The sequence below is a fragment of the Glycine max genome, chromosome 17, assembly GCF_000004515.6.
Source record: "Glycine max cultivar Williams 82 chromosome 17, Glycine_max_v4.0, whole genome shotgun sequence".
Lineage (NCBI taxonomy): Eukaryota > Viridiplantae > Streptophyta > Magnoliopsida > Fabales > Fabaceae > Glycine > Glycine max.
Genome location: NC_038253.2, coordinates 31,857,326 through 31,870,618, shown reverse-complemented (window position 1 = coordinate 31,870,618; position 13,293 = coordinate 31,857,326). Strand labels below are relative to the sequence as shown.

Here is a 13,293-nt window from a genome sequence, read left to right as displayed (position 1 = left end):
ATCAGAGGCTTTAGATTGTGACACGGACGAGGAATTGCCTGTCACAGTGGACCCTTGCAAGATATAGAGATTACCTTGCCTCATTCCCTGCATTACTATAGACTTCCCCTTTTTGACTTGCATCATCCCTCCTTCAACACAACAGACGAACCCCTTTGCATCCAGCGCACCCACAAAAATGAGGTTCTTCTTCAGATTAGGGACGTGATGAACATTGGTCAATGTTCTCACCACACCATCATGCATCCTGATCTTTACAGACTCAATGCCAACGGTCTTGCAAGGAGCATCATTGCCCATCAGCACATTACCACCTACCTTCTCCTCATAGTCGTCCAGCCACTCTTTGTGTGGACACATATGAAAAGAACAGCCTGAGTCCATAACTCACTGCTCAAAATGACGTTGCTGTTGTGAATCGGCAGCTAACACCAAACCTTCGTCTAATGAATCATCCTAGATGATGGCAACTGAAGAATTCTTGTTCCTTTTCTTGGGGCAGTCCTTCTTCGAGTGACTCGGCTGCTTGCAGTAATTGCATATGTCCCTAGGTTCAATCTTGCCTTTCTTGACCTTCTTCTTCTTTTGTTTGTCCTTCTAAGAGGTTGTTAATCCAGAGGCAGGCTCATCACCATCCCCAGACATCTTGTGACGAAGCTCCCTCGAGAAGAGACTGGACTTCACTTCCTCAAGGATGATGCAGTCCTTTCCAACCGTTAGAGAACCCACAAAATTCTCGAATGAGGGAGGGAGAGAGGCTAACAGAATCATTGTGACATCTTCATCTTCCATCTTCAGGTCTATGTCGCGCAGCTCCATCAATATTGAATTAAGCTCGTCCAAATGCTCCTTCAGAGATGCACCCTCCTTCATGCGAAGTCCGAAGAGCCGTTTCTTTAACAAAAACTTGTTGCAGATGTACTTCATCATGTAGAGTTTCTCTAGCTTCAGCCACAACCCAACAACAGTTTGTTCTTCAGCCACCTTGTAGAGAACTTTATCTGAGAGAGACAGAAGAATCAGCGAGTGAGCCTTTTCTTCCTGTTGCTCCAGAACTGATGCTTCCAGGTTGGAGGATCTGCTGGAGAGTGGTGCCCAGATGCCCTGTTCCTTCAAAAGAGCTCGCATCTTGATTCGCCACAAATTGAAAATGTTCTTCCCTGTGAACTTCTCGATCTTGATTGTGCTAGCCATCTTTCAAGAATACTGGAAACTTGAATAGGAAACTAAACACAATAATAAAGCAACGAATATGGAAGCCAGATCAGAGCAAGCTCTGATACCGGTTTGTTACAGATTTAACATCTAAAAGTTAAGAAACAAAGTGTGCAGCTTTAACCCACAAGGAAGAAGAAGAGTAGGAGATAAGAAGAGCCAGCATAGCTTAGTGAAAATAGGGGGTTTTCACTTATTTAATCTGATGCAATGAATACAGAGTTAGTCTCTCCTTTTTCAGCCAGTTACAAGGCCCTATATATACAGACAGACCCTAACTAACTAACTAACTCTAATAGTTACAACAAAATAACAAAAATACAAATAACAGATATGTGGACTCGTCTGAACGCGGATGCGGCTTCAGAAAAGAGCTAGACGCGAGAGCCTCAGTGTATGGGTCCAAATGCTTCTGATGAGAGAATGCTTGCCATCTCTACATAAGCCTTGGAGTACATCTATCCAAGAGCCTCCAGATTGTTTAAAAGAACTTGAAGTCTCCTAAACATGTCGTCCACAAACTCTCCATCCTTCATAATAAAACTTTCATAATGTTTGGTCAGAGTCATGACTTTCCTCGATCTAACATCTTCAGTGCCTTCATAATTTATGCTCAATGAGTTCCAGATCTATTTAACAATTCTTAGTTTGCAGATCTTGTTGTACTCATTTTTTGATAGGACACTTGTCAAAGTATATATGGTTTTTGTGTTGAGCTCCATAATGGTCATATCGTTATCTGTCCATTCAGCTTCAAGTCTGGTAATGGGAATATCCCCATTGGTAATGCTAAACCACATTCTATACTAGGTGAATTTGATGCACATTTCAATCATGTCCTTTCAGTAGGGGTAGTATTCTCCAACGAAGCATGATGGCCTTGTGAGAAAAATTTTATCAGTGATGAACTGACATTGGTTATCTGTCATTTGGATCTTTTTCTTTACACACTATTAAGTGCTCAACCCTTAGAGGTTGAGGTTTGATATCAAATTGTAGAAGCAAATAACACAAGAAGGGGGATTGAATTGTGTTTTTAGAAATTTAAAACTTTTCTTAAGACTGAAAAGCACGTTAATCATTTGATGAACATAAATCTCTAAAACACTTAGAGATGTTTTGATATAGACTGTACCAGATGATGAGAAAAACAATTCTTTGAAAAACAAAAGATATAAGATCTAAAAAAATCAAACCTTTTGTTAGTTAAACAACAATAAAGCACACGAGGAATTTAATGTTGGTTCGTCTCAACCCTGAAACTAAGTCCAATTCTTAGTAACCACCAAGTTTCCTTTAACTTATCGAAGTTACAAGTACTATTCACTATTACTTTTGACTCTTACACTTGCAAACTCTACCCCAAGATTAACTTAAACCTCAATATTCTCTGTCCTACCAAGCTACTATTGGCTCTAAACAAATTAACAAGATGTGTTGGAAGTTTTCTCACTGACTAAAGTTCATCGTCTAATAAAAGAATATATCACTCAACACTTTTTAGTCTTTTCTCTCAAGGTATACAAGGTGTTTTTTAAGAGCTTTGTATATTTACAGGAATTTACAAAGAGCTTTACAAGAAAGAATTAAAGAATAATTTGTTGTCTTAAATTTTCTTCAAAGCTTCTTCTATATATAGTCTTTTTTTCCAAGTATTCGTTGTCTCACGACGATTGGATTCTTCATTTTGATCTTCATCTAAAGTCTTGAGTTTGTTGGAGAACGTCCCTTCTTTATGCAAAGTTCATGCTGATAGAATAACATATCTTAAACTTCAGTAGGGAAGTCTCTTTTTTCACCATATTAGGTCTGCAACAATAGAGCACGCCTTTTGATGAGGACCAGTGTCTTCCAGACTATGAACTTTATTTATTCTTTATGGGACTGTGACAGATCATTGGAGAATGTTTTCTGCATAAATGAATCTCAGACATAGAGTATTAATGAAGGTATTAAATGCACTACTTAAATGTTACATCAAATCGTTTGATGAGTGCATTGCTTGAGATCTTCAGACACACAAATATGGATCATGATCTAATAACACATCAAACACAACTTTTGTCATTTGTATTTATTTGCATCTAATCAAAATAATTAGGAATCCTGATTTGTCTTCAAGAAATAAATGTCTTTTGACTTAACAAGATTCTTGGAAAGAAAATAGCAATAGAAGAATTAAGAATCTGCAAAAAGGCTTCATTTTGTTGCTTGGTCTCTTCAGGTTTATTGGGGGTTAGGTTTGTGGTTTAATGATTATAGAGAAAAGTGGAAGGGAACAACGGTCGTGAGTGAAAATAGGTGGTATTTTGACATCAGAGGTGTCATAAGCTGCTAGTAGTGGTGGTGTTGCAAGATGTGATGGTAGTTGTCTTCGGCAGGGTGTTGCAACAAATAGTGGGTTACGCACAGTGGTGGAAGAAGGTTAACTCGTATTCAATCTCCTTGCAGTGGAAGAAGGCAGCGCAGATGATAGACCTCGACCCAATTGGCAAAACGGGTACAGGTGTCGCGACATAACCGTTGGGGATGTAGATCTTGTCAACAGACAAGGACAACATCAACGATGAGCTCGCAAGCAACACACATGGAGGTTAAGCAAGAGTCAGGCATTGAGGGAGGGAGATCACGTGGTGAAGGAGCGTGAACCATTGGGTTTCAAAATGAGAGAATAGTGTTACAAGTGTAGGGTAATTTTGGGTTTCATTTAAAATTTTAATGGAAACTAACATCGTTAGACACCGGGGTCATGCCAAATAAATGTTTAGAAAAAAAGGGAATACATGTGTAATTAGAGTAAACCTCAAGGAATGTTAGTGTAATTTGCTCTAACATAAATGAAGTAAGTAGTATGGTATTTATAAATAGAGTTAATTATAATGATTACTCTTGCGGTTTGTTTTTATTACATTCGTCACTCTTTTGTTTTTCGGCATTACTTTCAACCTCATTTGTTAACTTTGCAAAACTTATGTAAGTAAATTTAATAAAAGAAAAAAAAAGACATTCATTTATGAAAGAAAAACAAAGACATAAGAAAATGATGTTTAAATAGTGATATCAAGAATTTTGTCAGCAGTTACTTTAATACTTAATTACATTAATTTTTTTGGGTTTACTTAATTGAAGTTTAAATACTAATTCGGCTTGTTGAAACTTAATATGAACCATTTTACACACATGCACTTCTCGACAATCATTTTAACGTGAAGCACCTGCGAAGTTAAAAAGAACGAATAAGGATATTTTAGGTAAAGAAAATTTGTTAAAATCACGTGTTCCTCATGTGACAATCTCAAACTAATATTTATTACATCAAATGATGGCTTCCACAAACAAACAAAAAACATCAAAGGGTAAGAAAACCAACAATTATGATATTTTTTAGGGTTAAAAAAAGTAAAGGTGTCCGATGTAATAAAAATAAATGACATGGGTGATAATTGTAATTTAATCTTATAAATATAATAGAGAATATACAATTTAATAATGAGAAAATATGTAATTTAATTTATATTTGAATATAAGAGTAATGAACAATGCAATACTTGTATATTTCAATCGAGAAGAAAATAATTTACTTTATATAAATTTTAAAGTAAAGTAATTTCTTTTTATAAATGAAAAAGAATTGTATAATTTTTTATGATAGAGAATGTTGAATCTTGAAAATCATGTTTTACCGGAAGGAATAAAATTTGTATGATTAATCATTTAAAATATTTATATATGTTTTTTAAGAATTAAAGTTACATAATATTTTAATCATTTTTTTTAATAATCGCACTAAGATTTGAAGTTAGGACCTCATACATATTACTCCAAACCCCCACTAATAGGCCGATCCTAGTGGTTCATATATTCTTATCGATTACTTTTACATTAAATAATTTAATAAGAATAATATAATGTTTTATTGTAGTAAAATAAAAATAACACTTGGACCAGTATTTATATAACATTAATTAATATATTTATTATATTTAATAAATTTAATGATGATATGAATATTAAATATATGAATTTTAAAATCAATATATATAGCATTTAATTAATGTTATCAAATTAGTATTTATAGACATCTTAATAAATTAATAGTTTTATTATGTAGTATCAAATATTATATTTTCAAATACAATATATCTATTACATTTATAAAAATATTTATAAATTAAGTGGTTTTAATATATATTCTAATCAAAACATATTTTAACACTTTTTAAAGATGTTAAAAATTATTTTAAAAAAAGATGTTAAAATAAATGGAATGGATATATATTTTGATATAAAAGGAGAGAAACAATGTAATAATCGCATTATTTTGGGAAGAAATATGTATTTTAATTTATATTTTAACATAAAAAAGAAAAAATAACGTAATACTCGTATCTCTTAGCAGTTAGCATATGAGAGACTAACTTATTTTATACAACACTGTATGTATTTTAGAGTAACGTAATTTCTTTTTATAAATAAAAAAAGAATTGTGTAATTTAGCCACCTTAATGATGGGTTAGTTTTATTTTAAAAAATAATAATTTACAACATCAAAGTTTACGGAAAATATTAAAATACTAGTACTAACTTCCTATTAACGTCGACCGTTTTAAGAGTACGCGACATCACACCGCACCGGTCGGATTTTTTATTTTTTGCTGAGTTTACCGGTCGAAGTCAATACAGTGTAGCTCATTTTTTTATTCTTAAATATTTTTTTTAATTTAGTGTTTTTTTATTTTTATTTCTTAAATTTATTTATTTTTTTTTAATCGTTATAAAATATATTTATTTTATTTTTTATCCTTAAAATAATTTAGATAATTTTTTTACTGTTTAAATTATTTCTTTTATTGTTTAAAGTGAAAGCTAAAACACTAATGAAAAAACAAAAAAACATAGGAACTAAAATGAAAAAATAAATTTGTAGTGATAAAAAAAAATTAAATTATTGAGACATATATTTAAGGTTTTTTTTAAAGATTTTGTTAACTAAATATATAACTATTATAATGTTTTTTTAGGGAAAATATAACTATTATAATGCAGTAAATGTTATAATGATAATTATTCCATTTCCTATATACATTTTTATTTTTATTTTTATTTTTTGACGATTTCATCCTCTGACTAATTCTGAAAAAACGACATCTACGTCAAACAATTATTAGGATGGATAATTTCTCAGGTTTTTTTTTTTTTTTTGTCAAACTCCACCTTCTCTTTCTTCTTTATTTACAAATATACACTATTTTTTTTTCTCAAATACACCAGTTTTTGTGTTGACGGTGAGAACTCAAGACCGGGGAACTCGACTTTTCAAGGGGTGTGTTTTTCTTTCAATTTTTTTTTAAAAATTTGAAAGGAAAATTAGTTAACATTTTAATTATTTTTTTAAAAAAATTGAATTTTCTTTTAATATTATTTTTGCATTAATAAAATAATTAAAACTATTAATATTATTATTTTATTAAATATAATTTTTTTTGTTTATGTCATTTAATTTTTGTTAAAATGATAATATTTTTTATTTAACAATTTATTTATAAAAAAATACATTACATATAAGTAAAATACATAAAAATAATATTTGTATAAGGAAAAGCTGAATATGAACATATATTAGGATAATTGTTTATGTTATGGTCTTGTTGCATGCATGCAAATTTCACATTTTTTTTTTAATTTTCCGTTCATTTTCTTCCTCGTCTCAGTAGGAATATGAGTTGAAATTAGATAACCCTTTATAGTCCTCATTATTTGTTAACAATGTGCGCATTTGATTCTTTTTGACAGTTATTCATTGCCTCAAAGACAACTGCGGAATACTGCATGCCAGAGTTGATCATTGTCTGGGTTTGTCGGCCTCTAATAGCAAAAAGTTTTACGATCTCGAAGTACGTCTCCTCAACAATGATGACATTGACAAATATCTTATGCTTTTGAACATGGAATTGAGGCAAATTTGAAGTCATATGTCCCCAATGTTTCCCCTCATCCAAGCGTTGTACCTAATATTTTTTGGGTAATTGATCAAGCCATTCAGTTATTCGCACGGATATCCCTAAGATGTCGCCAGTGCATCTTCTCTGATAGTCAACCAATTTAATACGTTATGAAATTTGATTTAAAGTAAAGTTTAACAAATAAATAAAATATTATAGATTCTCACCAGCCTGCATGAGTGGTTTCTTCATATGTTTGCCATTTGAGTTACCGGGAAGGAAATTTTGTGCAATGTGACGCAGACAAATGAAATGGGATATGTCTTGAACCCATAAGTTACTTGGGTTGTTATAGGAACTTATAATTGAGGTGTGTCTATCTAAAATGAGAGAAATATTACTTTGGGGATTAACATGCCTCCTTAACTTCTTTAGGAAAAACCCCACGCTAAAGTTGTCTCCCCTTCTACAATGGCGTGGGCAATCAATATATGGTTAGCACTATCTTGTGCTATAGCTATCAATCATGTGTCTCCCGTAAAGGCATGACTTTTTGTAGGATGGAGCATAATTCATGAACGTTAATGTTTTGATTGAGACTGTTGGGTTTGTCTTGACAATAGGTTTGATGATCTGCCCTATGACGTGTTTGTCGAGTTGATGATGATCTTCTATGAGCATTGGCACGAGACAATTGCGATGACCTCTGATACTCTTAATAATCCATTTCTTATGCCTCCTTGAATTATATGTGCCTAAGCTCCATGTACAACCATTCTCATGTGATTTACACATGAAGTTTAGCCTTCTCTAGTCAGAATATATTGTTTTGCAGTCAAAATGATTTTCTGATGTTGTATTCTTTGATTGCTCAAATACATTGTGTTTTTTCATCGAAGGTCATGCCAACCTCGAGTGCATCGATTGGTAGTTGTACACAGTGTTGTCGCAAAACTAAATGATGTTGATCAATGTATTGTGGTAGGTGGTCAAGATTCAACTCTAATAACACCTAAGTTGGTGATATTACAACAGAGGTGACATTGGTACGACAACACCCTCGTCATCGCTTTGGTCATAGTTTTGGTCATTGTTGTGATGAAACAACTCTTATCCTCATGCTCACTAAAATCATATGTGTTTTCTTCGTGAAATTGTATAATGAGATCTTCATTTGTGATGAGATGTTCATTTTGGTTTGATATTTGTGTTTGTGGTTGTTGTGACGAGGTTGAAGTAAAATATTGTGATGGATGATAGTTTTGTTGGTCAAAGGAGGTTTGTTGAGCATAAAAAAAGAATCATTTTGGGATAATAGTTGTGCGTATGAAGTATAAATGTTAAAGACGTCTTGTGTTGCACGAAGACATTGGATTATTGAGGTTGAGGTTGTTGTACGGTAATTGTCATAGGATGATAGTTGTAGTTGTGGACATGACATTGGAAAAGGTAATTGTGGTTGTGGAGATGGTTGATGAGAATCCTAAAATTGCCCAAATGCAAGGACGTATGATCAGGAGTAGGACCAAACAGTCAGTGGATACCCTCCAACAAATGGTATCAAACATACTTAACAAGGCCAAAGTGGAGAAGGATGAAGGCCTAGAGGCAGAGACACTACTAAGAATATTAATTGTTGCTGAAGGTCCAGTCTAATTTGAAAGTCCAAGCCAAATATGTTCTTTTTTATATTTCTATTGTTTTTCGTTGTCATTTTGGCCCAAACTAATTTGAGAGACCCATGTCTATTTCTATTTTTTTTTCAGATACACTATATGTATTGATTTCATTTTCAACAGAGAGACTTTTGGCATTTTACGAATATTTTGTGAGAGCTTCTCTCTAGGTTCCTTGTTGAACCAATCTCAGACTTATCAAGGTAATTCTTATGGTGTCTATCCTGACTTATCTTTCCTCTCTGGAAGTGGCGTCATCCAAACTTTGTGACCTGTATCAAGCGATCTGCTCCTAGTAAGGATCATATCAATGGGGTTGTGGTTGAGGAATAAGCTCAATAATAGCATACAATTCAACAAAATTCAATTCTAGATTTTGGACAATTGTTTCCAACACGCCTCTAAGATCGTCATTATTGTGTAGTTGTGTTGAAATAAAACGTGCTTGACCATGATGAAATGAAATAGGGACACGATATAACAATTAAACAACTATTTCAGTTGCCCGAGTAGGGAGACAATTGTTAATTTTTCGAATCAATTGTGTTAACCTAATAGACCGACTCACATATAGAAATATTGAGTTTTCACATGAGTACATTGATCCTTGAACCGGGTCGTTTACAATTGACCATGGTGGTGGATGACAATCGATATTTCTTTAGGTGGAGCCATGGGTGGTGTTTGTGGGATGCGAGTGGGAAGACTGTGAGAGTTAGGAATAGAGGTTAGTTTTGTGAGAATGTTGTTGTGTGTGATGTGTTGTGAAATGGTGAGATTATATATAGGGTGAGAAAGTTTGGTATGAGAATTAGGTGGAAGGGTTAGGGGGCAAAGCTAGGTACGAGAGTTAGGTGGGAGAGTCAATGCATGTGAGTGAACAGTGTGCAGTTGCGTACATTAAAGACAATAGACTATCGGTTGCATCATGACTGTTGATCGCACTATTCCGTATCGCGCACCAAGCTCACGCAAATTATTGAAAACCACATTAATGTGGTTGTCGGTGCATGTGAGTGAACAGTGTGCAGCTGTGCACACTACAAACGATAGTCTATTTGTTGCATCATGACTGTTGACCGCACTATTCCGCATCACACATTAAGCCCACGCGGGTTATTGAGAACCACATTAATATGGTTCTCGGTACATGTGAGTGAACAGTGTGCAACTGCGTACATTACAGACGTTAGTCTGTCTGTTGCATCACGATTGTTGACCACACTATTCTGCATCACACACCAAGCCCACACGGATTATTGAGAAGCACATGAATGTGGTTTTCGGTGCATGTGAGTGAATAATGTGCAATTGCGTACATTAAATATGACAGTTTGTCGATTGCATCATGATTGTTGACTGCACTGTTCCGTATCACGCACGGAGCCCACACGGATTATTAAGAACCACATTAATGGGGTTCTCGGTACATGTGAGTGAACAGTGTGCAACTGCGTACTTTACAGACGACAGTCTATCCGTTGCATCACGATTGTTGACTGCCCTGTTCCGCATCATGCACCAAGCCCACACAAATTATTGAGAAACACATTAATGCGATTCTCGGTGCATGTGAGTGAATAGTGTGTAGCTGCATACATTACAGACGACAGCCGGTTCATTGCATCATGATTGTTGACCGCACTGTTCTGCATTGCGCACCGAGCCCACGTGAATTATTGAGAACCACATTAATACAGTTCTTGGTGCATGTGAGTGAATGGTGCGCAATTACGTACATTACAAACGACATTTTGTCCGTTGCATCATGACTATTGATCGCATTGTTTCACATCGCGCACCGAGCCCACACAAATTATTTAGATATGCATTAATGCGGTTGTCAATACATGCGAGTGAATAATGTACAGCTGCACACATTATTGACGATAGTCTTTTTGTTGGTGTCGTGACTGTTCATGGAACTGTTCCGCATCGCGCATGGAGCCAACACAGATTATTGAGATCCGTATTAATGCGATTGTCGATGCATGTGAGTGAACAATGCACATTTTTTTATCCAACTACTGGAAGCGTTGCTTGTCCAATAGAAATTTTAGTTATTTTTTAACAAACCAATAATCCAACTATTGGAAGAAGACATGTCCGTTGCACAACACTTTTAAAACTATGATTGGTTTTGTCATTTTCATGTTTGAATTGTTATTGTTAGTAAATTTTATTGTTTTTTATTTATTACTAGTCAGTAACCCGTGCGTACGCACGGGTCACTCGATTAACCAAACTTCAAAGGTTGATGTTCATGTGAATTTGAAATCCATTCTTTATGCGAATTTAAAATCTGTGCATACACATAGATAACTTGATTAAGGAAACTTGATGTTCATGCAAAACAATTGTTTCAGATCACAAAATTAACAAACTATATTAAGATGAATCTCATAAGGCTCAAACATAATAAACAAAATAAGTGTTTAAAACTAAAAGGGTTAAAAAGTAAAAAGAAAGTGTAATTAAATTGAGAATTGAAATTTCAAATAAGTCAAATAGTTTTTTTTATAAATATATCACAGTATGTCAATTATAATATAAATTACTCCATATTTACATTTGTCAGGTCACATAACAGTTGTTAATTTACAGTTAAACACTTGAATTTCAAGCACCTCAACAGTGACCACACTATTTTCTCTAATTACCTGAAATAAAAGAGAAAAATTATCAATTCCAAATCCATGTTCATGTTCTATTAACTGCATTTAAAGATGAAACTATACACATATAAATAAACAATTCTAAATACAAATCTATTAAAATGCTGAAATGAAAATATATCCCATGTGAAAAATAAATAACTTTTAAAGTGCCACAAATTTAAAATTACTCACTATTAATTTTTAAAGTGTCAAATAGATAATTTTTTATATAATTACTCACTATTGTATACGTCTGATTTTAAAAATAAAACATCAAAAAGAATATATAATAAGTTGAATAGTTAATAAGATAAAAAATAAACACATTTGCTAAAGTTAAATCAACAATACATAATAATAATAATAATAATAATAATAATAATAATAATAATAATAATAACAATAATAATAATAATAATAACAAAATTAATTAATTAATTAATTAAATACAAAAAGAGAAAGTAAGGAAAATTGCTACTTTTCATTACACTATTGACGTGATTTCTCTCCCGTGTGAATCTCAGCATTAAAGTTGGTAGAGTATTTTCAATTACAATAAATAAGAAATTCAGAGTATAATTTGTTTTCCACCCATAAATATAAAGAGAAATAACTAAAATACACAGAAAATCAGAAATATATTATGTAAATAAAAAATGCAGGAAGCAATCAGCAAGATAAAAATAGAAACATTATTAATTAACTGAAAAAGAAAAAAGTGATTTAAAAAATAAAACATCAAAAAAGATATATAATATGTTGAAAAGTTAATCAGATAAAAAAAATAAACACACTTGTTAAAGTTAAATCAACAATACATAATAATAATAATAATAATAACAAAAGAAATTAATTAATTAATTAAATACAAAAAGAGAAAGTAAGGAAAATTTATACTTTTCATTGTACTACCAACTGGTTTGTCTCCCGTGTAAATCTTAGCAAGTTAGTAGAGTATTTTCAATTACAATAAATAAGAAATCCAAAGTATAATTTGATTTCACCCATAAATATAAAGAGAAATAACAAAAATACACAGAAAATCATAAATATATTATGTAAATAAAAATGCAGGAAGCAATCAGCAAGATAAAAATAGAAACATTATTAATTAACTGAAAAAGAAAAAGGTGATTTAAAAAATAAAACATCAAAAAGGATATATAATAAGTTGAAAAGTTAATAAGATAAAAAATAAATACACTTGCTAAAGTTAAATTAACAACACATAATAATAATAATAATAATAATAATAATAATAATAATAATAATAATAATAATAATAATAATAATAATAACAACAACAAAATTATAGCAGCGGGTCGCTCGATTATTATTAGTAATAATAACCAATCTCCCTTTTAAATTTGTGGCACTTTAAAAATTATTTATTTTTCACATGGGATATATTTTCATTCCAGTATTTTAATAGATTTGTATTTAGAATTGTATATTTATATGTGTATAGTTTCTTTTTTAAATAACACTGATATTCGAGCACTATGAATTTATATATGAAATCCTCTTTTGTCATGTCTATTCCCATTGTCTACAGGATTATTTTTAGTAACATTTTATTTAATTAAAGACCAAACCTTATTTTGTAATCATCAAAGCTCAGGGGAACATAAATATTTAACTTTGTGTATATCATTTACGTTGAATTATCTATGTAGCCTTATGCTTGTAATTTTTTAATTTGCAAATGCTTTGGCCAGTTCTTTTGTGGCATGAAGTTTTGTAATATGGAAGATGATATAACCAACACAGTTTTATTTCAAGCAGGCAAAACCAGAGACAACG

General features: G+C 32.2%; 1 protein-coding gene across 1 annotated transcript; it reads right to left on the bottom strand.

Annotated features, from left to right (window-relative positions):
* Positions 1-597: 597 nt before the first annotated feature.
* LOC112999942 (uncharacterized) lies at positions 598-1,194 on the bottom strand. The gene has a single exon (XM_026126364.1). The coding sequence runs from the start codon at positions 1,192-1,194 to the stop codon at positions 598-600; it is 597 nt and encodes a 198-aa protein (XP_025982149.1).
* Positions 1,195-13,293: the final 12,099 nt, after the last annotated feature.

Bases quoted from the DNA above. Each gene is read 5' to 3' on its own strand.
- LOC112999942 (XM_026126364.1), bottom strand. From the start codon at position 1,194: ATGGCTAGCACAATCAAGATCGAGAAGTTCACAGGGAAGAACATTTTC.